The sequence below is a fragment of the Acomys minous genome, assembly GCF_964271855.1.
Source record: "Acomys minous genome assembly, chromosome: 6".
Lineage (NCBI taxonomy): Eukaryota > Metazoa > Chordata > Mammalia > Rodentia > Muridae > Acomys > Acomys minous.
In genome coordinates, this window is record NC_140487.1 from 100,618,943 (window position 1) to 100,646,509 (window position 27,567).

Here is a 27,567-nt window from a genome sequence, read left to right on the forward strand (position 1 = left end):
CCGGTCTCCTTCAAGTCGCCTGGGGGTCGTGGTCCCTTTAAGCTGCCCGGCGCGGAGGCGGGGCCGAGCCTCGCGGACCGGAAGTTGGGTGCGTGCGTCACTTCCTCCCGGAAGCGGGTCCGGGCGGATGTCTACTGCGCGTCCGTGTGCGGGGCTGAGGGCCGCAGTGGCGGCCGGCATGGGGCTGAGCGATGGGCCAGCGGGCTCTGGCCGCAGCTGCCACCTTCTACGCCCTCCCGCGCCCGCTCCGGCGGTACCGGGGGCCCGGCTGCTGCGGCTTCCGGAGAGCGGGGCCGTGCGGGCCGCAAGCCCCGAGCGCTCCGGTTGGACCGAGGCGCTGCGGGCCGCCGTGGCCGAGCTGCGCGCCGGCGCCGTGGTTGCGGTCCCAACTGACACGCTGTACGGTCTGGCCTGCTCGGCGAGCTGCTCGGCGGCCCTGAGCTGCGTGTATCGCCTCAAGGGCCGCAATCAGGCTAAGCCGCTGGCTGTGTGCCTGGGCCGCGTGGCCGACGTCTACAGGTGAGGCCTCCCCCGACCCGGCCCCGCTGGGGGCGGCACCGCGGGAGGGGTTTCCGGTGACAAGCTTGGGAGACTGAGGCGCCGTGTGCGGGAGGGGCTTGTCCTGGCTCACCGAGGAATCCGGAACTGGAAATATGTCGGGAACGCTTAACGCGTGCCAGGCTCCGCTCTAGACAGTGAGTGGGTCGCAACGCCGAGTTAGGCGAGCATGGCACCGGTCTCTTGGTGCTCTTGTGATGTACGGAGTGGGGAGGTCCCGCAGGAAGAAGGCATCAACGCTAACAGTTTCGGAGGTGTGTCTTCCAGATGATAAAATAGTTTGAGGTTGTATTCACTTGTCACAGCGCCGTGGTTTTGTCCCCAAGACAGGCGTGTAGACTTCAAGCCCGGGGTGCTTCTCTGGAGTCTGCCTTCTGCCAGAGCTCCGAGGAACAGGCAGTAGAGAGACAGGCAGAGCTCATTGTACACGCCAGGGACCCCTTTCCTGCATCTGCCTTCAGTCCAGGAAAGATCCATCAGGCTAACTTGGAGTGGATCTGTGCTCTTTTGCCTCTCCAGGTACTGTCAGGTGAGAGTACCTAAAGAGCTCCTGGAAGACCTGTTGCCGGGACCAGTGACCCTGGTGATGGAACGCTCAGAGGGGCTCAACAAAGACCTGAACCCCTTTACTCCTGTGAGTCTGATTTTGGCTTTTTCTGTGATCTTAATCCCACTCCTTCAAGCCCTCGACACTCACTTTCCTGTTCCTCTTGCTTCACAGCTTGTTGGCATCCGGATTCCTGACCATGCCTTTATGCAGGACTTGGCCCAAATGTTTGAGGGACCACTTGCACTCACCAGTGCCAACCTCAGCTCCCAGGCCAGTTCTTTGAGTGTTGAGGTGAGAATTGGCCCCAGCGGGCTGAACCTCTGTTTCCTCAAAACCAAAAAGGATGACACTATACTGGCAGAAATTGCCTGGCAGAAATTTGGGCCTTTGGTGTGTCAGTGAGAAGCTCACTCATTTGGTGTGGGTTAGAGGAGGGCATCCAAATGAAAGAATCTTGGAAGGGGCCCGGTGGTGAATGCTTGTAATGCCAAGGCAAGAAAGCCTCAGGGTCAGCCTGAGTTACTTAGGGAAACTTTATTTTTTAAATTATTTTTTTTTCATGTCCATTGGTGTTTTCCCTGCATATATGCCTGGGTGAGGGTGTCGGATAGATCTCCTGGAAATGGAGTTACAGACAGGAGCTGCCGTGTAGGTACTGGGCATTTGGTCCTTTGGAAAAGTAGCCATTGCTCTTAACTGGTGAGACATCTCTGCTTTCCCCAGAAACTTAAGTGCTGGAATGGTTTTATCTTGAGAGGCTGCGGAAAACAGGTGTATTCTTTTTATCTATAATAATAGGAAAGATGCAGGAGTGGTAGTGAACACCTTTTTAAAAAAAAAAAAAAGATTTATTGATTTATTTATTAGGTATACAGTGTTTTGCCTGCATGTATGCCTGTACACCATAAGAGGGTATCAGATCTCATTATAGATGGTTGTAAGCCATCATGTGGGTGCTGGGAATTGAACTCTGGACCTTTGGAAGAGTAGACAGTCCTCTTAACCTCTGAGCCATCTCTCCAGCCTCAAGGTGGTGAATACCTTTTATCGCAGCACTCAGGAAGGAGAAGCCAGCTGATCTCTGTGCATTTGAGGCCAGCCTGGTCTAAAGAGTGAGTTCCGGGACTTCATAGAGAGACTGTCTCAAAGGAGAAAAGATTATTGGAGGTAAAGACAACTTTGTGAGGGGAGAAGTTGTCAGAGACTTGACAACTGTACTGAGGAGAGTTTGGGGCTCTGAAACATTAGTTCACTTCTCTGTCACATAGCCACTAAATGACAGTCTCAACTTTTTGCCAGTTCTCTTTCTTTGTTTTTGGAGAGGCTTTTTTGTTTTTTGAGACAGAGTTTCACTGTATAGCCCACACTGGCCTGGAACTCATTATATAGAACAGGCTGGCTTTGAACTACCTCTTCCTCCTGAGTATTACTGGAATTAAAGGCATAGGGCAGGGTCTCATGCTGACCTTGAACTCAGCATCCCCAGGCCTCCGCATTTTTTTATCTATACCAGCACACCTGCCCTCACCTAGTTTTTGACTCCTGGCTTTATTCTTTTATCTTTGCTTGCCAGCTAGGTCTGAGACAAGATCATCATCATCCTGTCTTGGCTATGCAGTTTAGAGCAAATGAGCACACATAGAGAGTTTTGCTTTGTTCTTACAGCACTTACATTAGGTGCAGTGGAGTGGTGGCACTCAGCAGCCTTGGAAATGCAGTGTCTGCTTTATTTGCTCTTGGTAGCTGTGCTGTATAGAGCAGGTAGGCGTGTTCCCAGAGGAGGGGTAGGTTCTCCTTGTCTGCAGCCCTGAGCCAGCACGGCCATCGTTTTACTTGTAGCTGGCGTTTATAATCTTCCTGGCGTTGTTGGATACTCTTCATGGGAGGGCGGGGGCAGATTACTCTAGCTCAGTTAACAGTACAGGTCTCGGCCCACCTGTTTTCTTCTCTGTGTTCTGATCTTGACTTCCACTGAGCCTAGGATTAGCCTGCTACGGCTACTTTAGGGGTCTAAGTGAAGTAATTTGTATGCATCACACAGACAGGATGGAAAGTCTGGTATTATAACTCACATCCCTGGGCTCATACTGAACTAGGCCTTCCCCAGCCCCTGCAGTATTTAGGGCTTCCTTTTGGTGCATTAAAGTTTTCTTTATGAAAGGTATAACTTTGAGTGCATATCTAAGGGGCCTTCAGACTTGGTGCATATGGCAGCCTGGATGTTAACTTGTGCCCTTGGCATAGCTGACCGTAACTAAGAAGTTTCTGCTCTGCTTAAAGAATGATGCCTCAGTTTAAATGTGAGCCATGTATGCAGGGTGACGTGCCCTTCCTTTCCTTTTAGGAGTTCCAAGACCTCTGGCCTCATTTGTCCCTGGTCATTGATGGGGGACCAATTGGGGATAGCCAGAGTCCTGAGTGTCGCCTCGGTTCTACTGTGGTTGATTTATCTGTGCCTGGGAAGTTTGGCATTATTCGCCCAGGCTGGTAAGTCTCTCTCCTGTGCCATTGGGATATATGAGGGCTGTTGAGAACAGAGAAGCTTTAAAGTAGAGATTCACATAGTGGCGTCAGATGGATTTCTGTGAGTTCGAGTCAGTCTGGTCTACAAAGCAAGTTCCAGGACAGCCATGGCTACACTGAGAGGCTTTGTCTCCCCACTCCACCCCCCCCCCAAAAAAAACCACTGCCACCACCAAAAGAGTGCCTATCACAAAGAGGTGATTAGTGGGCTGAGACTAAATTTGCTGGTATGGCTGGCTTTTTAGGATTCATCAAGTTTGATACACAGCATGGGACAGTAACCTTAAGAGGCTATGCAGACATTGGTGGGCTCAGCACCCAGAGAACTTAGATTGTAACTGCCTTGTGTGTCTTCCTTAGTGCCCTGGAAAACACAACAGCCATCCTCCAGCAGAAGTACGGGCTGCTCCCTTCACAGGGCTCCTGTTCCTGAGACTTGGGAGGACCCAAGGACCGTGCTGGATACTATGTGTCTGCTACTGGTTAGCAAGGCCTCATTGGCAGAGGCTCCTGGAGCTACATCTGTGGCCTGGCTTTTTACACAGCATCCCTGTCTCTGAATACCATAGGCGGGAAGCTGCAGGGTGAGCCTTGCACCTAGGGGAAGGTTCTATTTACTATGTAGATTCATGTATCAACTAAAAGTTGAGCAGAGACAGGTAAGAACATTCGTAGAGAGGGCTTATTATTTTAAGTGCCCCCAGATTAATGAGTACAGAATTAGAATGCCTTAAGAGCCACTTTCTGGTGGACAGTGGCATTTGTGTCAAACCAGCTGGAAGCACTAGTGCAATCTTGAAGTCTCAGGACCAACACAGTAAAGTCTGGGAGCCCAGGCCAAAGCTTTCTGGGTATCAGAGAGTGGTCATTTTGGGAAAATTATCCTAGGGGCTCCCAAGTAAAATAAAATTGGAAAATTAAAATCTTGACTGTTTTCAGCCAGTGACTTTTCTTATTTATTGATATAGTTCTATGTGTAATTTATTTAGCTTCATTGTTTACTCAGACGTTCTTTGTCTTTGTTCCTATGTATACCAAGTATTTTACATAATTATTTTGGGGTATTTGAGCTGTATTTTTCTTGGTTATTAAAATTGCTGCTACAAAGTTGTGATGGTTTATTTTTCTTTTGAACTATCTCCCCAGGGTAGGGTTTCTGTCAAGGTGTATATGTGCATTATGGCTGTTGGTGTAGATTAGCCTTCAGAAGATCTGAGTCAAGTTTCATTGAGGATGCCTGCCCCTTCCTATATCCAAATTGTATATGCATGAAATGAAATTACCCCTGGTTAGATCCAGCCCTTCTGGCTAAGCTACTGCTCATCTGTCAGGTGGGGTTTAATGTCAGTGACTGGGCTGGTGTCCTTGAAATGACCTGTATTCCACCTCATCCTCCCGCACTTATAGCCAAGTCCATCTCAGAGTTACAGCTCAGCCTTCCCCTGGAAACCAGGCCAGTGAACATTTTCAAGTGTAATTTGAGAATCTTGCTGAAAATATTCATCGGGTCTTAATTTAACATGGATCCTTGCAATTGTTTATTTGTAAATAACCACTGTCTTGTTAACATCCCTCCAGAAATTTTATGTAAACTAGTCTTTTAAGCAAACCCATCTCTATTGTGCTAAAGCTAGCCAGCCCAGCCACACACTAATTTGTCACAGACTGACCTACAGGTCAGCATTTATGAGGGCTGCAAGAGGAATGTGTACTGGCAAACACCATTTCATATTTAATACAAATCACAGTAGCACTGAGAGTTGCCCTAGTGAGTGTCCTCCCAGCCTAGACAGCTGAACGGAGAAAGTGGTCTGTTTCCCCCTGCAGCTAAATGTGCATCCGCAAAGGCTCTGGAGCACAGAGGTATTTTCTTGGAGGAAAAAATAGCTGAACTCCCAGGCCTGGCTGTAGCTGCAAAGAAGAGCATAGCAGCTGCGGTGCTAGCTACACCAATAGCGGGATCCTGTAAGCTTTGGGGAGGGAACCTTGCTCAGCTTCCCCAACACCTGACAGGCAGGTGCTTAATAATGAGTGGTGCTCAGTGCTTCCTGGTAGTGGGGCACAGGAATCTACTAGAAAGACCTTAGAGTCCCCTTCTTAGAAGTGTGAAATACGGTTCCCTGTGTTCAGCAAGACGTGAGAAGGTGGCCTGAGGAGATGAAGGCTGTCCAAAGGGAGTAAGGTGCATGCTAGCTCAGAACCTGAGACCCTTCTAAGCACAGTGGCTTGACTTGCACAACTCAGCTATACAACTGCCACAGCTGGAAGCTGAGGGATGTGGAGCTGCCTTGAGCCATGTGCAGCCACCCACCAGCTTCCCACTTCAGCACCACCAGTCCAAGGGCCAAGCTCTCTGTTCTACACAAGCTGGCTGGACCCCACCACCACACGCATACACACACACACACACGCACACACGCACACACGCACCCAGTTGCTACTTGAGACTCGTGTCTATGTCCTCAGCTGGACCAGCTGGTGACCTGTTGAGATTTGGGTGGTAGCCCCTCACATCAGCCATTGTTCCTTTTCCTTGATGAAGTGCTCTGCCCAGCGGCGGGTCAGCTCTAAATACAGGCTGGGCTGGTGAGGCAGGTAGTCCAAATACAGACGAGTTGGCGTCTTCTTGGGAACAGCCTTCTCAATCTGTGTGCCCTCATGCCACTCGTTGAAAGAAGTGATGGAGACGATCTCCGGTCTCACGGTCAGGGCCGCCTGTAGGGCTGTCTCGTAGTACTTGCCGTTGACCCTGTTCCGAGTATTGTGGTTGTTCCAGGGCCGGATGCTGGTGTCAATGTACCCAGGCCCCACGCTAGGAATGAACATCAGGTTGTTGGTGTCACAGAAGTTCTTCACCGCTTTCCAGTTCTGATGGGAGGAGCCGAAGGAGAAGCCATTGGAAGCAAAGTAGGTGTACATTCCATCAAATCCTGCCGCAAGGATGTCGTGGGTGTGGCCCTCCTCCACCAGAAGAGCTATGAAGACCCCGTCATAGGGAGTGTTGCGGATCGAGTGGGGCCCGTTCTGTGTCAGGAGGTGGGCCCAGGCCTCAGGGGGTGTCAGATAGGAGTCGTAGATGTAAAAGAGTGGGAGGCTCTTGCCCATGCTGTTCTTATAACGGTAAAAGGCGCCGTGGGAGCCATACCTGAGGAGCAGGAGGGAGAGGCTTGAGTTGGTTGTGAGAAGCCAGCACAGCAGTGAGATCAGCCACAGGGGAGCTCTTTCTCTATGCTCACAGTACTGTGGGGTCCAGCAGGTCACACGCTGAGCCTTCCTGGCCCTCCTCCTGTCAGCTCTAAGCCCCTTCTCCCAGCCAGGCCACCACCACCTTCATCTCAGTTTGGGCGGCATCTAATAGGGGTCTAGACATCCATCCCTGCCTTCTTATAGGATATGATCTGACCACTCCTTACGGTGGCCTGTGAGGATGCCCCCTTTTAGTCTAACCCGACCTGTTTTCATTCCTCCTGCTACCCACCAGACTCCACTCCCTAGCTGGTCCTTCTTTTAAGCTTCATGTGAGCTTGTCCCATCTTAGGACAGTCCATCTGCCACTTCTCTCTACCCAGAATTTCCTCCTTTCTCCAGATCTTTGCAGATCTAACCTATTACTACTACGACAACGATGACGACAACACAGGGTCAAAGTAGTACTTTGACTGGGTCACTACTTTGACAGGGTCTCACTATGTGGCCTGATGCTCACTTAAGTAGACCATGTGGGCTGGAGAGATGGCTTAGATGTTAGTACCCTCTTCTGGTATGCAGGTGTACATGCAGGCAGAGCACTGTATATCTAATAATAAATAAATCTTAAAAAAAAAAAAAACTAAGTAGACCAGGCTAGCCCTGAGCTCAGAAATTCACCTGCCTCTACCTCCCAATTGCTAAGATTAAAGGCGCGCACTATCATGCCTGGCCAGAGCTGACATTGTAAAAAAACAATGTGATGGTGGGGCAGAGAGATGGATCTGGGAGGAGTGGGAAGGGTAAATTTGAGTTTTTAAATTACTGGAAATGTTTTTGAAAAGAACTATTGTGCTGGAGAGATGGCTCAGGAACTAAAAAAAAAAGATATTTTTTCAAAACTGCTGGAGATTAAATCCAGGGCCTCAGGCATGATGGCACATGCATGTAGTCCCAGCTCTTGATACACTTAAGGACAGCAGAGCAGGCATTCAGGGCCATGCTCAGCTACATGAAGCTCTCCAGGCCAGCCCACTCATTCCTTTTAGCTTAACAGCCATGTATATATATATGACTCAGCCCAGCCCCCCGCTGTGAAACAGCTGCTCGAGACTCACGCCTTCCACTGCCTGGCCCTCCAACCCCTCTTCCTACTTCCAGCTAGATTCCGATCTTACGTGTCAATGATGTACTTGATGTTGTCGTGGACAGTGATGTCATCCCGGCCCTTGTAGGGTTGGATATGGAAGGCCACCTGCCACAAATAGAGGAATTGCAGATCAGGTGATTATTCAGGAACACGGTAAATACAGCTTGATGCCCCAGCCACGGCTTGTAGGACAGGCACAATAAAGGTCGCCACTGCCCTTCAGATGAAAAGCGAAGAGTGGCAGTTTGTCCACGTCCCGCCACAGGGCATCCAGGAATCATTCTGGGTCACAGAAGGGTGGCATTCAGGTTTCCACCTCTGTCAGCTCCAGTCATGAGAACAAAGAGACACGTGCCTACTCTCTGCCAAGGGGAAATGTGCCACAGTCTGTTAAACCTGCCAGTGGTGACCTCAGGAAGCGGACGGGGCTTCTCAGTCATTTGTCTTCCTTCACCACAGAAACAGGACTGGCTTCCTCTGTTGACGTGTATGAGGAGGACACACGTATCCCTCCACACTCACAGGTGACCCTGCTTATGGAAGCCCAGCGCTGTTCGCCGCTATGGAGTGGAGTCTAGAATTCTGTCTGCAGGTCCATTTGACTCTTTACTGCCCAGTATCCAGCATCAGGGTCTACAACCTAACCTATAGTATTTAATAACAGTGAAGGGGCTGGAGAGATGGCTCTTCAGTTAAGAGCACTGGAACCCAAAGAACCTGGGTTCCCAGCACACATATCAGGCGGCTCAGAACTACCTCCATGGGACCAAAGCCTCTGACCTCTGCAGGCACCCGCACATACCTCTACATACACACACACACACAAAAATTTAAGTAAATTTTAAAAATGATTCTTCTATAGACTTCCATTTGTCCCCTATTTAATTTTCTCAAAATCAAAAGACAGTAACAGTTGGCCTAAGCACAACCTGCGAGACCTCTTCCAGTACTACCCTTGCTATGTGTCTGTCATTCCCAGCAACCCAGCACTAGCTGTGTGGCAGAGAAGGGGCACTCTCAGCCTTGTGGTGGTGGCGCACACCTTTAATCCCAGCACTTGGGAGGCACAAGCCCGTGGATCTCTGTGGCTGAGGCCAGCCTGGTCTACAGAGCAATTTCCGGGACAGTCAGGGCCACACAGAGAAACTGTCTGATAAAACCAGAAAGGGGGGCGGGGAGGCGGGGTGGACATGAGGATGAAAAGGAGAAGAAAAGAGGAGGAGTCTCTAGAATGTTAGAGTGTGTAATCTCTTGAACTCACCTGGATGTTGTACTGATGGGCAGTATCCAGAATGGCAGGGACCAGGTCATCTGAGGGCTCCCCATTATCATCAGCCATGCCAGGTGGGTACCAGGAGAGAACCAGAACCCCTAAACAACACAGAAGCCCTTTCTGTGGCACACAGGGTGACCCACCCCCTACCCCCCTCCCAGCCCCGCAGAGATCTTTCTTTCTTTCTTTTTTCTTTTCTTTTCTTTCTTTTTTTTTTTTTTTTTTTTTTTTTTTTTCGGTTTTTGGAGACAGGGTTTCTCTCTCTGTAGACCAGGCTAGTCTCGAACTCACAGAGATTCGCCTGCCTCTGCCTCCCGAGTGCTGGGGAGATTTTTCTTATCAGAAATCATCTCCAACTGCAGAGTTCCCGAAAACTTTGCGCCAGGGTCCCGCCCCCCCCCCTGCCCCCGCCCCCTTTAAGCTGGTCTGGGAGCTGTCCACGATTGAAGTGCTGAAGTCCCTCAGCCAAGGGAACCGGGCCTGCGAGGAGCCAGGCTTAGGAGTGCAGCATCAAGTAGCAGAACAAAGGAGAGTGACCATGTCACCCTGACCCGGAAGCCACAGCCCTACCCCCTAAAGTGCTACCTGAAGAAAAGCCCTGTTTCCATGCTTCTTATGGGAGAGAGCACATGCCTTGACTGACTGCCTGTACAGAAAGCAAACCTGGACAAAATAGCCCACGTCCCAATTATCTTTGTATAAGTCTCATTTATTATTTTGAAGATACTGTCGTACTATGTACGGCTGGTTCCAAACTGGGAACCCTGCCTCACCCGAGTGAGTGCTCTTTGTGGCTATGGCAACGCACCACCAAACCTGAGCCCTGAGCTTGCAGTTCTCTCCCTCCTCATCACAGACCGTCTGAAGGCATAACAAGATGTACTTTTAAAACCTAGCAGAATTCGGGACGAAATCTAAGCTAAGTGAACCTCCCCACCCCAGCCTGTAAGGCAGCAGGTTCTCCAGGGCCTCTGCTTGTGCGCTTGATGAAAAAGCTCCTGTGTTAATGCTCACCCTCAGCCCTGTTAGATCAGCCATATATAGCTGTTGCAGTCCCCTGCACTTGCTGTAAAAGCTCTCCTTTGAACCCCAGACTTGAAGAGCCAAGATCCCCAGGCCTCACTCTCCTGAAACCTGGAAGACCCACAGACCTAAAGCTACTCTTAAAGACTTAAAGCCCTGGAGTTGTTGAGGGTCAGAAAGGCCCAGAAGATACAGTGGGGAATTAGAAGAAAGGGGTGCTGGTGTGTGGTGGTCCCGGGAAGGGCTACAGGGTCAGGCTGGCGGGAGAGTGGGACCGGGGACCCAGTGGAGGGGTCTCAAGGAAGGAAGGAGGGGTCTCAAGGAAGGAAGGGTGATTCTGGGGGACAGACTGGCCAGGGTAACGCGGGGTCTCACCGATGGCAGCTTCTTTGAGCTGGGTCATGTGCTCTCGTAGCACGTCGGGGTCCCGTGAGCTGTAAGGCCCCAGCTCGGGGTAGAAGCTGGAGCCCAAGTCATCTGGAGGGCTGTGGCGGCCACGCGGGTAGCTGGCCGAGATCTTGGGGTCCCAGTGCGGCACCATGACATGGTCCCAATGGATGTAGTGGCCCTCGCGCCGGGGACTCCCGTACCACGAGTAGTAAAAGGCGTGCAGGTCTGAGTAGACCCGCAGGCTCTGCCTGGGCGCGGGATCGGCCTCGGCCAGGCCTACCGAGGCGCGGGGGGCGGAGGTGCGCGGCAGCGGAGGCGGCGGCGCGGCGGGGGCAGCCGGGGCGCGGGCGGGCGCGGGGTTCCCCTCCGGACGCCGCTCGAAAGGTGCTAGCTCTGGGCCCGGGCCCAACGCCGGCAGCCCGTCCGGGGCCTTGAGCGTGCGCAGCCCCATTAGCGTACCGAAGGCGAAGAGCAGCACCAGGAAGAGGGCGATGCAGGCACGGCGGCGCCGCCGGGCCATGGCTTTCCCGTGGTGCCCGCCACCGTGCTACCGGCCCCGGAGTCGCGCCATCCCTCCCTCTCGCCCGCCCGCGCGTCCCAGGTCACCGCCGGCGATCGCCACGAGCCCAGGGCGGCTCCGCGCCTGTCCCCGCAGTGCGGGCGGGCCCGGCACACACAGAATGCAGCGGCGCCGACCAAGTGAGCATGAGCGGAGGGGTAGCGGGTGGGGGGAACCAGGCGGAGGAGCGCGAACCCCGCCCGAAGCCGGTCCGTCCCGGGCCGAGTGCACCTGGGATCCGGGTGAGGTGCGGGACCGGACCATCCCGGTAGAAGATCGGGGCGGAAGGTGGGAACAGAGGATCTTTCAGGCTCCTTACCTAGCCCTCCTTCCACTGAGCTCTGGTACCATCACCCAAATTTGCTCCAAATACCCAGTACCAAGAAGAGGGGCGTTGGGCCACCCTGCAAACTCTGGCTGAGGCCAGGAACCTAGCGGAGAATCCCAGCTTGCATTGTTGCCTAACTTCAGGGCCAGGCCTGGCTCTCCCGTGGCCCCTGAGCAGTGAATAATACTGCCTAGTCTTAGCTGTCTGTCACGGTACCTGAGTCTTCCTCAATTCGGCTTACCAGTGGACAAGCAGCATCCCTTCCTTCCCACAATGCCATTGAAACTGGGGCCTTGCACTCACGTTTGGCAAGAGTTCCACAGCAATGAGTGACTTTAATCTTCTTTGCTAGTCTGTATTTTGACCTTGAACTCAGTCTATAGCCCGAGCCCACCTTGAACTTGAACTATACTAATCCTTCTGCCTCAGTCTCCCAAGTGTTGAGGTGATGACAGGTGTGAACCGCCTCTCCTGGATTGTTTATTGTTTTCTGAAGCGAAGTCTCACTACATAGCTGAGGCCGCCACGAAATTTTCTGTATGACCATGGCTAGTCTTGAACCCCGGTATGTTTTTGCCTCTGGCTCCAGACCGCTGGTATTACAGGCATGCATTGTCATGCCTGGCTTCTCACGGCCATAAAAGAAATATCCAGAAGCTCTCAGGAACTTCCTATCACTTCTCGTTAACATAAGTTGTATCTTGCTCGTGGTCCTGTTGAAGCCAATCCATTGCCAAAGTCACTCAGAAATGTAAACAAAATCCAAAGGACTCAAGAAAATGACCTTGAGTGTCTGTGGTGTCTCCCTCTCACCTTTGCTTAAGAGCCCCGTGGGCAGCCAGGGCATGGCGGCGCTCGCCTTTAATCCCAGCACTCGGGAGGAAGAGGCAGGCAAGGCCAGCCTGGTCTACAAAGCGAGTCTACACAGAGACTTTGCCAAAGCTACACAGAGAAATACTGTTTCGAAAACAAAACAAAACAAAAACAAAAACAAAATCCAGATATTAAGTGGAGGTGAAAACAAGCAAGAATGGACAGTTGAGATGGTTGGGGGTGGCAGGTAGGGGTGCTTGCTGCCAAGCTTGAAGATCTGAGTTTGAATTCCGGGCCCCACGTGACGGAAGGCAAGAACTAGTCCCCCAGGTTACTCTCTGACCTCCACATTCATGTCGTCCGACATCCACAGCCCACTCCCATGGCACACATAAATAAGTGAATAAATGTAATAAAAAAAAAAGAAAGAAAGAAAGAAAGAAAGAAAGCCAGCAAACAAAAGAGAGTAGATCAAAGGACATGGAACTGACACAGCTTCCAGACACCAGCTGGATCTGGTGGCACGCAGCTGTGATCCCAGCACAGAGGAAGCTGAGGCAGTAAGTTTGAGCTTGAGGCCAGCCCGAGATGCCTGGTTAGAGCTAGCCTCAAAGACCAAAACAAACCAAACAACAAAATATTACTGTCTGCAGGAGTGGTTTCACAACCTGTGGGTAACAACCCCTTTGGAGGATTGCTTATGGGATATTTATATTCCAATTCATAACAGTGTCAAAATTACAGTTATGAAGTAGCAATGAGATGATTTTATGGTTGGGGGTGACCACAGGATTAGGAGCTGTCTTAAAGGGTTGCAGCGTCAGGAAGGTGGAGATCCACTGCTCTACAGGCTGGAGAGATAGTCAGCTAGGAGCACTAGTTGCTCTTCCAGAGGACCAGGGTTTACACGGCCGCTCACAGCTGTCTGTATTTCCAGTTCTAAGGGATCTAATGGCGTCTTCTGGTCTCTTCAGTCATCAGGCACATATGTGGTGCACATGCAGGCAAAACAACTATGTGCATAAATGTGTTTTGGAAAATATTGTCTAATGTCCCAAAGATTTTATATTTTGAAAACAAGAACAGGGAGCTGGAGAGATGGCTCAGTGGTTAAGAGCACTGTCTGCTCTTCCAGAGGTCCTGAGTTCAGTTCCCAGCAACCACATGGTGGCTCACAACCACCTATAATGAGATCTGATGCCCTCTTCTGGAGTACAGGTGTACATGCAGGCAGAGCACTGTATACACAAAATAAATAAATCTTTTTAAAAGAGAGAGAGAGAGAGAGAGAGAGAGAGAGAGAGAGAGAGAGAGAGAAGAACAGGTTAGTATATAAATGAGGGAAAATGTAAGACTGTAAGAAATATCTCTTGGGAATTAAAATCAATAGAACACAATTAAAAAGTAAAGATTTATTTATTTTTATTGTATATGTACCTTGCCTGCATGTTCTATGTGTGTAGGCCCAATGAGGCTAGAAGAGGACGTTGGATCCTCTAAAAATTAGAGATCAAACCAGTCATGGTGGCACATGCTTGTAATCCCAGCACTCGGGAGGCAGACGCAGGCAGATCTCTGTGAGTTCAAGGCCCACCTGGTCTACAAAGTGAGTCCAGGACAGCCAAGGCTACACAGAGAAACCCCTGTCTTTTGAAGTTTTTGAAACAAACAAACAAAAAACTTTACAGATTCGGGCTTGTGCGATAGCAAAGGCTGTTGCTACCAATCCCAAAGACCCAAGTTCAATCCCTAGACCCTGCTGTGAAAAGAGAAACAACTCCTAAAAGCTGTCCTCTGACCTCCACATGCATGCTTTGGCATGTGCGCACACACACTCCCAACACGCAGCTTATAAATAAGAGTTAAAAAAAAAAAAGTTACAGAGCTAGGAGAGATGCCTCAACAGTAAGCTCACTTGCTGCTCTTGCGCAATACCTGGGTTCCCAGCATCCCCGTGGCCCCGCCCACACAACTGCGGATCCCTAACTCCAGTTCCAGCGGATCTCGCGCCCTCTTCTGGACTCCACGGGCACAAACATATTGTAGTTACATACACGCTGACGAAACACTCATAGACATAGATAAACAAACCTAAAAGGAATTAATTAATGCCAGGGCTAAAAGGTTGCAGAGATCAGCTATGGCCTTTTGCTGTTCTTGTTATTTTGTTTTGTTTTGTTTTGTTTTGTTTTGTTTTAGGTTTTTCAAGACAGGGTTTCTCTGTGTAACAGTCCTGGCGTTCCTGGGCTCGCTTTTGTAAACCAGACTGGCCTTGAACTCACAGAGATCCCCCTGCCTCTGCCTCCCAGGTGCTGGGATTAAAGGCGTGCACCACCTCTGCCCGGCGCCTTTTGCTGTTCTTATTGGGCCACATTCTGGAATTTTCCTGAGGCTTCTCAGCTAGATTTGCAAACAGAGCCTGGCACAGGGGGAACGTCCCACTCTCTAATCCTGTTATCCTTACCCTGCAACTCGCTGACCCGTAGCTTCTGTCCTCTCCAGGTAGGATTTCTTCAGCTGCAGACCCAACATGAGTTCCTACATCGAAAACAAACCTAGAGGGGAGATGTAGCGCTGTGGTTTTAGGGTTATGTCTCGCACGCAAAGGCCCTGATGAGCTCAAACCCCAGCACTGAAAACTCCAGGCACGGGGAGTGCTCACTATTATCCCAGGACTCGGGGCCCGGAGGCTGGAGGGTCAGAAGTTTGAGGTCATCCTCTCGTGGACACAAAGACCTTGTCTCAAAAAATAATATAGAAAGGAAAGGGGCTGAAGAGATGGCTTGATGGTTGAGAACACACGTTGATCCTGCAGAGAGTATTTCATTCCCAATACTCACAACGCTGGTAACACCAGTTCCAGGGGGTCCACAGCCGCCTTCTGGACTATGTAGGTGCCTGTGCTCACACAAGACTAAACACAGAAACACATATATACACATAATCAAAGATAAAATATCTCTCTCATATTTATTTATTTGTTTGTTTATTTATTTATTTATTTATTTTTGATAAGGTATTACTTTGTAGCCCTAGCTGACCTGGAACTCGCTATGTAGATCAGGCTGGCCTTGAACTCATAGAGGCCCACCTGCCTCAGTCTCCTGAGTGCTGGAATGAAAAGCTTGCACCACCATATTGGCATGAAGATAAATGTTTGTTTGTTTGTTCGTTAGGTATGCAGTTTTATTCGACTAATCTCAAGTCAGTGTACAGGCAAGCCCTCGCTGCCTCAACATCTCTGCCCGCATCCAGGGAGACCAGAGCCGCCATATTTCAAGTTGGGGGACAAATAAAAGGCTGGTCATGACGACTGACCATTCAAAAATACAAACAAAAATAAGAAAGTACTAAGGAAGATTTTTTTTTTTAAGACAAGGTTTCTCTGTGTAGCACTGGCTGTCCTGGAATTCACTTTGTAGACCAGGTTGGCCTTGAACTCACAGAGATCTGCCTGCCTCCGCCTCCCAAGTGCTGGAATTAAATATGCGCATCACTACCACCCAATTTAAGGGAGAATTTTTTTTTTTTAATTTGCAGTATGTAATTTACACAGAAGCAGTGCTGTTGCCTCCCTAGCATGGACTTGGGGTGTGGACTCTGCCATTCTCTTCTCGGGAGTCAGGGTGGCTTTTAGGAGGGTGAGGAACTTCCTGTAGTCATGTATCTCCTGAATACTTGGAATGAAAAAAATATATGTATAACAAAACAAGCCAGAAGCTGAGGTGTTGGCATAAGCCTGTAACCCCTGAGTGCAGGTGTCAGGAGGATGAGGAATTCAAGATAATCTACGCTACATGAGACTCTTTCTTTTTTTTCTTTCTTTGGTTTATCAAAACAAGGTTTCTCTGTGTAGCCCTGGCTGTCCTGGACTCGCTTTGTAGACCAGGCTGGTCTCGAACTCACAGCGATCCACCTGCCTCTGCCTCCCGAGTGCTGGGATTAAAGTGGTGCGCCACCACTGCCTGGTACATGAGACCCTTTCAAAAAAAGAAAAAGCAATATATTAAACAAAGCAGACATTCAAGGTACATCTGCCTCCTCTCATGCTCCTTAAACATTTAGGAAGGGTTAGTTCTGTCCAGACTCAGAACCGTGCTCAGAGAGTGTGAGTCGAGGGGCTGGAGAGATGGCTCCGTGGTTAAGAGCACTGGCTGCTCTTCCAGAGGTCCTGAGCTCAATTCCCAGGAACCACATGGAGGCTCACAACCATCTATAATGTGATCTCATCATACTGTATATATAATAAATAGATCTTTTAAGATAAAAGAAAGAAAGGAAGAAAGAAAGAAAGAAAGAAAGAAAGAAAGAAAGAAAGAGTGAGCCGACACGGAAGAGGCAACCCGGGCGCCTGGCCCTAGGGAATAAAACTCCGGGATGGAGGAGGACGAAGGGGATTACATCTTTATTACAGGGCTTGCAGTACGGTTTGACTTTTAATACAATGTATAATATTTGATGAAAAATGAGAGTGAATTTAAAGAAATTGAACAGCGAATCTTCTAAGATTGTTGATGTAGCAGGAAGGAGTATAGAAAAATGGTTGTGTCTCACAGGCTTGTGGTAAGGATTACACAGAATAAGACTGTTCATACATGATTGCATTGGGCCAGACTCAAGAATTATTTTTACGTGTGTGTGTGTGTGTGTGTGTGTGTGTGTGTGTGTGTGTGTGTGTGTGTCTGTGCCATGGAGTAAAGTAGAGGTTAGAGGACAAGCTGTGAGCATCAGTTCTCACCTCCCATCCTTTGGAAACCTTGGGACTGAACTCAGGTCTGTCAGGCTTGGCTGCCAGCACCTTTGCCAGCTAAATGTTCTCCAAAGCCCCTATTTTGGCTCACGATGTAGACCAAGCTGGCCTTGAGCTCACAAACCTTCCGCATCAGCCTCTTAGATCCCTATGATAGGCACACACCACCACTCACAGCTAGGGCTTAGAAGGAATCAGATTATTGAAGTCCCACTCCTGAAGCCAGTAAACAAGAGGTGTGCATTACTTGTTTGCACAGCAGGGATTTGAGGCCAGAGCCTCACACATGCTGACAAGTGCCTGTCTCTGAGTTTTACTGTCATCTCAGACATACATAGAGCACTGTGCATCGGAGCTAGTTGGAGCTGCTGACGACACATATATAAGCATGCTTTGGGTCTCTCTGAAGATCACATAGAATGTTCCAGGATAGTGCAGCTCCTTGGGCAGACAAAGGTCTCTGAACAGGGGCAAACACTCCCTTTGCAGCTGTCTCAAGAGATACACTGGAATGGCAGAAGAAATATAATTTGGAATAGTTTATTAACGCCCTTGCTTGCACCAAGTGACCTGTCTCCATCGTGAATCCCAGAGAGCTGGCCTAAAACTTAGAGGCGGGAGATGTAGGCTACGCTTAGCATTCCTGAGGCCCTATGTGTCATCCTGGTACACACACACACACACACACACACACACACACACACACACACAGAGAGAGAGAGAGAGAGAGAGAGAGAGAGAGAGAGAGAGAGAGAGAGAGAGGAGAGAGAGAGACAGAGACAGAGACAGAGACAGAGACAGAGACAGAGACAGAGACAGAGACAGAGACAGAGACCGGCAACTTCCAGACTATCTTTGCCTACTGGCATGTCCAGTTCTTCCTTTTAAAATATTTTACTTTTGTCACAGGGTGTGGGGCCACCCGTCTTTAATCCCAGCATACAGGAGGCAGAGGGAAACAGATCTCTGGAAGTTACAGGCTAGCCTTGTCTACACAGTGAGTTCCAGGGCTAGGTAGAAAGATCCTGTCTCAACAAAACATAAATTTACTTTTCTTTTTTGGTTTTTTGAGACAAGGTTTCTCTGTGTAGCTTTGGCTGTCCTAGACTCACTTTGTAGACCAGGCTGGCCTCGAACTCACAGCGATCTGCCTGCCTCTGCCTCCTGAGTGCTGGGATTAAAGGCGTGCACCACCAGGCCTGGCTATAAATTTGCTTTTCTTTTCTTTTTTTTTTCTTCTGAGAGAGGGTTTTTGTATGTAGCCTTAGCTGTTCTGGACTCGCTTTGTAGACTAGGCTGGCCTTGAACTCACAGCAATCCACCTGCCTCTGCCTCTCAAGTGCTGGGATTAAAGGTGTGTGCCACCATGCCCAGCTTCATAAATTTACTTTTAATAGTGTGTGTGTGTGTGTGTGTGTGTGTGTGTGTGTGTGTGTGTGTGTGTAGTACCAACAGAAGCCAGAAGATGGTATCAGATCCCCCTGGAGCTGGCATTACAGGCAGTTGTACTCAGGACGCTGGTACTGAGAACCAAATTTGGATCCTCGGTAAGAGCAGCATGTGTTCTCATAAGTTGAGCCATCTCTCCAGCCCTCCTTCCCCTCTCAATTCCTTCTTGGAAGCTGTGTCCATGCATTCCCTCCCTTGCTAGCATTGGTTTGGACATTTCTGTCTGGGGGCGACAGACCTGCATGAACCTCATGGTTCCCGTTCCCTGATATTGCTAACAGCTCATAGTCCGCTACTGTAATAAGTGTGGGCAGGACCGGTGACAAGCTTCTAGCAAATTGTATCTGGCTATGATGCGGGGTGTCAGAGACATAATTAGGTTCTTAAATCAGGCCAGTCCAAGTTAATTAAGATAGAGACAATCCTGACTTAATAATAATGTAAAAATTCTGAAAAGAGACTAGGAAAGAGAGGCTCCAGTGGGCTTCACGGAGTAAGCATTCTCGGCTAGGCGTGGTGGCAATGTCCCGGCAAGACCAGCGCTTGGGAGGTGGCAGCAGAAGGATCAGAAGTTCAAGGTCATACTTGGCTATATAACCAGACTCAGTTTAAGAAAAGAAAGAGAGGGCTGGAGAGATGGCTCAGAGGTTAAGAACACTAGCTGCTCTTTCAAATGGTCCTGAGTTCAATTCCCAGCAACCACATGGTGGCTCACAACCATCTATAATGAGATCTGGTGCCCTCTTCTGTCTTGCAGTTGTACATGCATGCAAAACACTTTATACAAAAGAAATAAATAAATCTTAAGAGAAAAAAGGCAGGTAAGCAAGAAAGGAAGGGAGGGAGGGAAGAAAGGACGGAGGGAGGGAGGGAGGAGGGAGCAGCTTTGTTGGGAAGTTCATTTGCAGAGATTTGCTTGAGTCTACCCAGTCTGAAAGGAGTGTGGAAGTAAGTTAAGTTCCAAAAATGAGTTTACATTTAAAAATGCAACTTACATAGAGTAGTACAGTGGTAAAATACTTGCTGAGCATGTAGACAGCCTTGCTAAGCTGAAAAAGAAGCCCTTGGTTTAATCTCCACTCCACATAAACTGGGCCTAGTGGTACAGGCCTGTAACCTCAGCACTTGGAAGATGGAGGCAGGAGGATCAGAAGGGTAAGGTCAGTCAGGTAGGTGATGTGGCCCATGCCTTTGATCCCAGAATTCAGGAGGCAGAAGCAGGAGAAGCTCTCTGAGTTTGGGGCTAGCCTGTTCTACGTAGTAAGTCCCAGGCCGGCCAGGGTCATATAAGCCTCAGTCTTAAAAAACAAAACAAAACAAAAACCCTTGTTTAATGTCCTTGATGGCATAGTGAGCCGGATGCAGATATGTACGCGCCTGCCTTTAAGGAAGAGCGGAGGGAAGGGGAGGAAGGGGATGTTGGGAAGGAGAGACGAGGAAGGAAACCTGCAGCCTAGTAAACACTGCAGGCTTGTGGGGGCCTCGGCAGAGCGTCCATCTCAGTGTGCCTGACCCATGGGGCGATGCTATAGTAAGTGCACAACACTTAAGTTGCTCAGCTTGTGTGTGGTGTGTGGTGTTACACAATGCTAGAAAAGTGATCATCTTTGCTATCACATCACCAAACGCACAGGTCTGACGCTTTCAGTCGGGAATCCTAGGCTCTGGTCTTAGCTTGTCCGTGATTTTCTTGGACTTTGCTATCATCCTACATGCCGTTTTGTCTCATGTAGCTCAGGCTGGCCTCAGACTTTCTATGTAGCAGAGGATGACCTCAGACTTCCCTGATCCTCCTGCCTTTCCCTCTGGAGTTGCTGAGGCTACAAGAATGACTCAACTGAACCCAGATCTTTTTTTTTTTCATTTTATGTGTATCAGTGTTTTGCCTACATGTGTGTGTGTGCCATGTATTTGGTGTGCATGGAAGCCAGAAGAGGGCATCTGATCCCCTGGAACACAAGTCAAGGACACTGTGAGACACCATGTGTATGCTGGGAACTGAACCCAGGACCTTTGTAACAACATCAAGTGCTCTTAGCTACTGAGTCATCTCCTCGCCCCTTGCCCTACCCTGTTTTTTTTTTTAATGTCTTATCTTTGGAGTGCATATGTGTGTTTGCATGTGTGCTGTGTGTGCAGTGCCTACAGAGGACAGAAGAGGGTATCAGATCCCCTGGAGCTGTAGTTACTGATGCTGTGAAAAGCCTGCTGTGGGTACTGTGAACTGATCGAAGGTTCTGTGGAAGAGCATGCACTGCTAACTTCTGGGCCATCTCTCCAGCCCCAAGTCTGGGCACTTGAAACTCTCTTCCAACACATTAACTTTCAAATTAGCTGCAAAGTATTTGCTGTTGTTAAACTCATTTATTACACTGAACTGAGACATTTTATTTTCTGGTTGTAGGATTTAAAATTGCATCCTTTTTCTCTTTCATTGCTAGGGATGAAACCTTAGGTAACATATTAGACAAGACCTCCACCACTGAGCTCTGCTTGGGACTTGCCTTTCTCTCTCTCTCTCTCTCTCTCTCTCTCTCTCTCTCTCTCTCTCTCTCTGGAAAGGAAGCTTTCCTTTCTTGCATGGGGTTTGATGATTGGCTGTTACTCTACCACTACCCCAATACAGCATCTTGCTGTTCAACACAGATGACCTCCATTCTGTTACGTCTCTTCTCCCTGAGCCCGTGTCCACTGGATTTCCTGTTAAATTCATCTGAAAAAATGCTCACAGCTAGTGCTCTGATGTCGCGGTTTACCATGACAGCTACCGCAGCTCAGACCAATGGAATGGAGACATCCAAAGAAATGGGACACAGCTCACCTTGCCACTCCCTCTCTCTTATGAAAAAAATATTTTTTATTTTTTATTATATGTGTATAGCTGCTTTGCCTGCATGTATATACGCAAACCACATACATACACACACATAGACACATACATACATGCTGTCTTAGTTTGGGTTTTATTGGTGACCCTCAGAGGTCAGAAGACAATATGAGATCTCTTGGGACTGAAGTTACCAATGGTTGTGAAATGCATACAAATGGCTGTAATTACCTGAGGTGCTCGGAACTAAACCTCTGCAAGGGCAGCTGTTGCTCTTAACCATGGAGCCACCTCTCCAGCTCTTGGTTTTGTTGTTGTTGTTTTTTTTTTAAAGATTTATTTATTATGTATACAGTATGCACTAGATCACATTATAGGTGGTTGTGAGCCACCATGTGGTTGCTGGGAATTGAACTCAGGACCTCTGGAAGAGCAGAGTAGTCAGTGCCCTTAAGCACTGAGCCATCTCTCCAGCTCCTTTTATTGTTTTTTTTGTTGTTGTTGTTGTTGTTTTTGGTTTTTTGTTTTGTTTTGTTTTGTTTTGAGACAGGGTTTCTTTGTGTTAGCCTTGGCTATTCTGGACTCACTTTGTACACCAGGCTGGCCTTGAACTCACAGCGATCCCCCTGCCTCTGCCTCCCAAGTGCTGGGATTAAAGGCGTGCGCCACCACGCCCAGCCTTTTGTTGTTTTTTTGAAGGAAGGTCTCACTGTGTGCTCCAGGTTGGCCTTGAACTCACAGTCCTTCTGTTTCAGCCTCCAGCATGCTGGAATTACAGGGATTTGCTCTCACGCCTGACTATGCATCTCACTGAAGATGGGAAGTTCTTTTCTTGGACCCTTGATTCAGAAGGTCAAGGGTGCAGCACGTGCAAGGATGAAAACGATGAGAAAGCCATAATCCTTATTGATCTTGGAAACTGCAGAGAAGTCGTCTTCTCTGAGTGAGGATTCGAGCAAGAACATCCAAATAAAGCTGGGCTGCTTCAGCATCATGAGACAGGAAACCCGAGGCACAGAGGAGGGTGACTTACGTTTAAAGCTGGGCCGGGCGTGATGGCACACACCTTTAATCCTAGCACTCGGGAGGCAGAGGCAGGCGGATCGCTGTGAGTTTGAGGCCAGCCTGGTCTAGAGTCCAGGACAGCCAGGGCTACACAGAGAGACCCTGTCTCAAAAAAAAAAAAAAAAAAAAAGTTAAAGCTAATTATCAGAGATGTAACAAATGGGTGTTCTTACTTAGGAAAAAAATATGTATGTATGTATGTATGTATGTATGTACGTATGTATGTATGTGTGTAGGGGTTTGAATGAAAATGCCCCCTTAGGCTCTTAGAGAGTGACACTATTAGGGGTTGTGGCCTAGCTGGCATAGGTGCTGCCTTGCTGGAAGAAATGTGTCACTACTGTCAGGCTCTGAGGTTTCAGATGCTCAGGCCAGGCCCAGGGTAACTTTCTCTTCTTGCTGCCTGAGTGTCTGGATGTAGCCCTCTCAGCTCCCTCGCCAGCGCCATGTCTGCCTGCAGGCTGCCATGCTTCTCGTCACGACGACAGTGGACCAAACCTCTGCACTGTAAGCCAGCCCCAAGTAAATGTTTCTTTATGTGTTGCCATGGTCACGGCGTCTCTTCTTACTGATAAAACCCAAACTGAGACAGCATGTGTGTATGTGTGTATGTAGGATGTATAGACACATGTGTGAGCGGTGATGCACGCATCTCCTGGTTTACGTGTGGAGGTCAGAGGACTTCTAAGAGAGCTGATTTCTCTCCTTCTACCATGTAGGTTCCAGGCATCAAACTTGGGTCATCAGGCTTAGCATCAAGTGCCTTTACTTGGATGAGCCATCTTGTTGACCCGAGCAATTATAATTTTTATTAATTGATATAAATCTGTTAAATGGGAAGACTATGAAATAGAGTTCAAAACAAAACAAAACAAAAAAAAACCCAACAAAACAGCCACTAAGAGAAACACATGTTGCTACATCCTATTCTTTGTACGAGGGGCCAGCCAGGAAATTTGGAGGTTTGAGGCTCTCAGAATCTGTTGTCATCAAACCCTGGGGTCCTCCAGCTCCTTCCTCACAGTCACACAGCTGCGTCCACACTGTAGAGTGGCTCCCTGTGCATACCCTCCTGTAGGAAAGCATGCGACGGGCATATTGACACACAACTGTGACCTTGTACTGCTTCTAGTCTCAACAGGATAGATGCCGAGCTAGTGTGGCCGTCTCCCAGGTCCCCAATACATAGATTCCTCCCTACTGCTTTCATGTCAAGTGTATAAGCCTGGGCCATGAGGAGGAATTCACCAAGGTAAATGTCACTTCTGATACCACTTGGCACCTGGCCAGGTGAGTCCTGATGACACTTCCACCTCTCCAAGTCCGTTTCTTTCCGGCTTCTTTGCTTTCTCGCCGCTCATCTCCTCACTCATCCATGCCTTTATCCCCCACTGTCTTTTCTTCTACACCTCTTTACCAAATTCTGTCTGTCTTCCTATCTCACCACGTAACCATCCTTTATCCTTTCTATTCGACTTTAATTAACAGAGTTGACTAATACGGTAACAGAGCTTATGTACCACGGACTGTGTTGGACGATATACTAATCACAGATCCTAAAGCTGGGAGTAATCGGCACACACTTGTGCTCTCGGCACTTGGGAGAGAGGAACAGGACCATCAGATGATCAGGGTTGTCCTCGGCTATATAGAGAATTGGAGGCTAACCTGGTCTACATGAGACCCTGTCTAAAGTTTCTTTTCTTTTCTTTTTTTATAACTCCATTTCATTTTTACTTGTGAATCAATTACCTCAGGGGGAAAAAAATGTATCTTGGGTATGTTGACTCCTTTTTCAGGCCAGCGAAGGCGATAGAAAATGGGCAAGGAAGGCAGCAAATGAAGATGTCTCTTTGTGGGATAAAGCCTCTTACTGCTCTGTGTCTCTGTGTCCTCCCAGACAGCAGAGCTTGGCCCTGAGTTTCCTTACGCGCATCTCCCTGGAGGAGATGACCTGCTCTGTCCACTGAGGTCCTCCCTGGCTCTGTGACACCAGGCTTTCCACATTCACAAACCCTTTCCAGTAACGTAGAGATGGGAGTTAGGATGAAGTTCGGTCTGCATGCTGGAAGACCACTTGGAATTTTCTTCATTGTCGAGTTGGGTCTCACGGTTCGTACATGTTTCATGTTCTGGCCCATTAAAACCGTGATGTAGAGGAAGCCTCTCTCCCTCCCATCGTACTTCAAGAGAGAGCCTGAGAGAAATGGAAGAGAAAACGGTTGTTTCCAATTGTATTCTGGGCTTTGTTTCTTTCTCCAGGAAGTGAAGGCTGCTTGATGCCTAAAGACACTTGTCACAGGGTCTTGGTTACAGGGCAAGCTAAATGTGAAGCGTCCAGATGGGTGGGTTCCGAACCATGGACAGCTCCCACCCCACCCCACCCCACCCCAGCCCCTACAAGGAGCTCCTGGAGGCTGAGGGTTCAGTACCGTGACCAGATTTCCCCCCCCCCCCCTTTTGGAGGACTCTCCCCTCTCTCAGAGTTATTTCAGAGAAGCACCTAACCTTGGCTGTAGGTTGATGGCTCCTAATCCCTGAAGGCTATGGTAAGTAATGGTTTGGTTGGAGCTGGAGAGATAGTTCACAAGTTAAGAGCGCCCTCCTCCTGCTCTTCCAAAGGTCCCGAGTTCAATACCCAGCAACCAAATGGAGGCTCACAACCATCTATAAATATGATCTGATGCCCTCTTCTGGCACGAAGGTATACAGGCAGATAAAATATTCCTATATATTAAATAAATAAATAAATAAATAAATAAATAAATAAATAAATCTTTTTAAAAAAAACAACGGTTTGGTTAATGGAGTATAGTCCTGAGGCGTGATGGGAGGAAGAGGGCTTTCTCTACCTTGCTGTCTCCCTCTACCTTGTTGGCCATACACAGCATGAAATCTGCAGGGACTATGAGAACGGATCCAACACCAAAAATACCTTCGAGTGGTCTTCCAGGGTGCAGATCCAACTTTGTCAGAACTTCCATCTCCACTTTACTGAAAGAAGGATTTGTAAACGTGGGAAGTGTTTCACAGGTGCGGGGAGGAATCTCACTGGGCAGAGCAGGCCATCTCCACGGAGAAAACACTGCACAAGGAAACTCAGGACCAAGCCCTGCTCTCCAGAAGGACATGGGGGCCACAGACATGGGGGCCACAGAGCAGTAAGGAGTTCTGTAGAATTTCCTCACCAGGGGTTATCTGTTCTGCAGCTCCTGGAAGAGGAGGCTCTCTCTTGGATCTGGCTGGTTCGCATATGTCTGCAAACAGGAGGCTTCTCTGCTCTGGCTTTATTATATATAAATGAGTTAATTGTTCACAGGAAAGATGTGAAGGGTTAGTTCACTCTTCTTTTTTTTTTTTTTTTTTTTTTTTTTTAGATTTTTCTGAGACAGGGTTTCTCTGTGTAGCCTTAGCTGTCCTGGACTCACTTTGTAGATCAGGCTGGCCTCGAACTCACAGCGATCCGCCTGCCTCTGCCTCCCGAGTGCTGGGATTAAAGGCGTGCGCCACCACAGCCCGGCTCTAGTTCACTCTTCTTGCTTCCCCCCATTCCTAGGGTTTCTGTCTGGCAACTCCTCTCCCAGGCATGCAATGGAGTCTCCCCATAGCCAGGTGTGTCTTGTGGACATCCTGTGCTGCTTTACCCAGTTAATCTCATCCATCTGTTTGGCTCCTGAAAAAAAAAAAATTCCTGGGTGGCTCAGAGGGAGCTGGTGTTCTGTTTTTGTACCGAGGGTCAAAAGCTTTAGAGGTTTCTGGAGCTTGAGTAAGAAGCCATGCCTGATTTCCTACCGGCTGGGCTGCTGAGGGGACAGGACCTGGCTTTAAAGAGAGGGGGTGAGGGGTGGTGGAGTGAGGACTCATTTTGAAATGAAAGGAGTCCTGGGTCTCTAAGCAGCTTCTAAAAATACCATCTCTCGGCACTGGGGGGAGGGGGAGGGGCAACCGAGCGTGAGGAGAATGAAGATAGGAAAGTGGGGGATGCGAGAGCCTTTCTTCAGGTAGGTCTTATTTCAGAGACCCCTGCCCGTCTCTAGGAACTAGACAGAGGTCACACCTCTTGCTTCCTCAGAGGGCTTCAATCTCCCAGTGTCTCAGCCCAGCCCTTCCTGGTGTCCTTTCTTCCCAGAAGCAAAGGAAACCACCCACCCACTCCCCATCACTACTGTCCAGCAACTGTATCTGTAGTAAGCAAGTTCTTTACACACACACACACACACCACACACACACACACACACACACACACACACACACACACACACACACACCACGGAGGGGGGCCGGGGACATGAGAGTGGCTTGTGAATGACCAGGGATCTATAATGCCCTGAGGTATGGGATGTGACAGAAACAAGTGGTTCACCCAGGTGTCCTCAGCACAGAGCACAGTGCTGGAGAGGTGAGGAGGGGAAAAGCCCACAGGCGCTGGACCCCACAGGCAAGTGTATGTGAGGCTCACATTCACACCCCAGGCTTCTCTGGCTGTTGGGGGGCTTTGCCCCCCCCCCATGAAAAGCCACCAGGTGGGTGGAGCTTCCTCCCGTCAAGTTCAGCTCAAATAGAGAAGCTCAGTTGCTTCCTTCTTACTAGAGGGGCCCAGCCCCTCGCCACCCCACCAAATGGTTAAACCTTCAGCTTGTACATAAGTGACCTTCATTAGATAGAGGTCGCGTCCCACGTTTCCTTGCGGCTTCTTCAGCTCCGGCCAAACTCTTTGAGGACTGCTCCGCCTCCTTCACCCGCACCTCAGATTCTCAGGGCTGCATTCCTCGACATTCTCCTGGGGTGGGCAGAGACGGGGTGCTCAGAGAAGAACCCCAGCCCGAACAGACTGTGGACAGAGGTTGTGGGGTATGCTGTTTGTGCGTCTGGACAGCAGAAGCAAGAACCCGGAAAGCAGATTGTGCAAAATCTGCCACTGCCCCCATCTCAGCGTCCACATGGTTTCCCAGCCTCGGAAGCGGTGCTGGTAGGGTGGGACCCTGTCCCTGACTTGACTCTTTTCCTAAGCAGCCCCTGGGATCGGCCAGTGTGTGTGTGTGTGTGTTTGTGTGTGTGTGTGTGTGTGTGTGTGTGTGTGTGTGTGTCTGTGTGTGTGTGTGTGTGTGTCTGTGTGTGTCTG

At 49.2% G+C, this 27,567-nt stretch overlaps 2 protein-coding genes across 2 annotated transcripts; one reads left to right on the forward strand and one right to left on the reverse strand.

The window, feature by feature from the left end:
* The first annotated feature begins 1 nt into the window (after position 1).
* Positions 2-4,742, forward strand: YRDC (yrdC N6-threonylcarbamoyltransferase domain containing). Its single transcript, XM_084787850.1, has 5 exons — positions 2-519; positions 1,078-1,192; positions 1,280-1,399; positions 3,453-3,595; positions 3,992-4,742. The coding sequence occupies exons 1-5, from the start codon at positions 128-130 to the stop codon at positions 4,062-4,064; spliced, it is 843 nt and encodes a 280-aa protein (XP_084643976.1). The 5' UTR covers positions 2-127; the 3' UTR covers positions 4,065-4,742.
* On the reverse strand, positions 4,733-11,335 carry MANEAL (mannosidase endo-alpha like). Its single transcript, XM_084787845.1, has 4 exons — positions 10,639-11,335; positions 9,229-9,338; positions 7,996-8,072; positions 4,733-6,776 (listed from the first exon to the last, which is right to left on the reverse strand). The coding sequence occupies exons 1-4, from the start codon at positions 11,171-11,173 to the stop codon at positions 6,140-6,142; spliced, it is 1,359 nt and encodes a 452-aa protein (XP_084643971.1). The 5' UTR covers positions 11,174-11,335; the 3' UTR covers positions 4,733-6,139.
* Positions 11,336-27,567: the final 16,232 nt, after the last annotated feature.

Bases quoted from the DNA above. Each gene is read 5' to 3' on its own strand.
- YRDC (XM_084787850.1), top strand. From the start codon at position 128: ATGTCTACTGCGCGTCCGTGTGCGGGGCTGAGGGCCGCAGTGGCGGCC. The intron at 1,193-1,279 runs GTGAGTCTGATT...CTTGCTTCACAG, and splicing joins ACCTGAACCCCTTTACTCCT to CTTGTTGGCATCCGGATTCC. The intron at 3,596-3,991 runs GTAAGTCTCTCT...TGTCTTCCTTAG, and splicing joins GGCATTATTCGCCCAGGCTG to TGCCCTGGAAAACACAACAG.
- MANEAL (XM_084787845.1), bottom strand. From the start codon at position 11,173: ATGGCCCGGCGGCGCCGCCGTGCCTGCATCGCCCTCTTCCTGGTGCTG. The intron at 9,339-10,638 runs GTGAGACCCCGC...TGTGTTGTTTAG, and splicing joins GCTCAAAGAAGCTGCCATCG to GGGTTCTGGTTCTCTCCTGG. The intron at 8,073-9,228 runs GTGAGTTCAAGA...TATTTGTGGCAG, and splicing joins CCCATCAGTACAACATCCAG to GTGGCCTTCCATATCCAACC.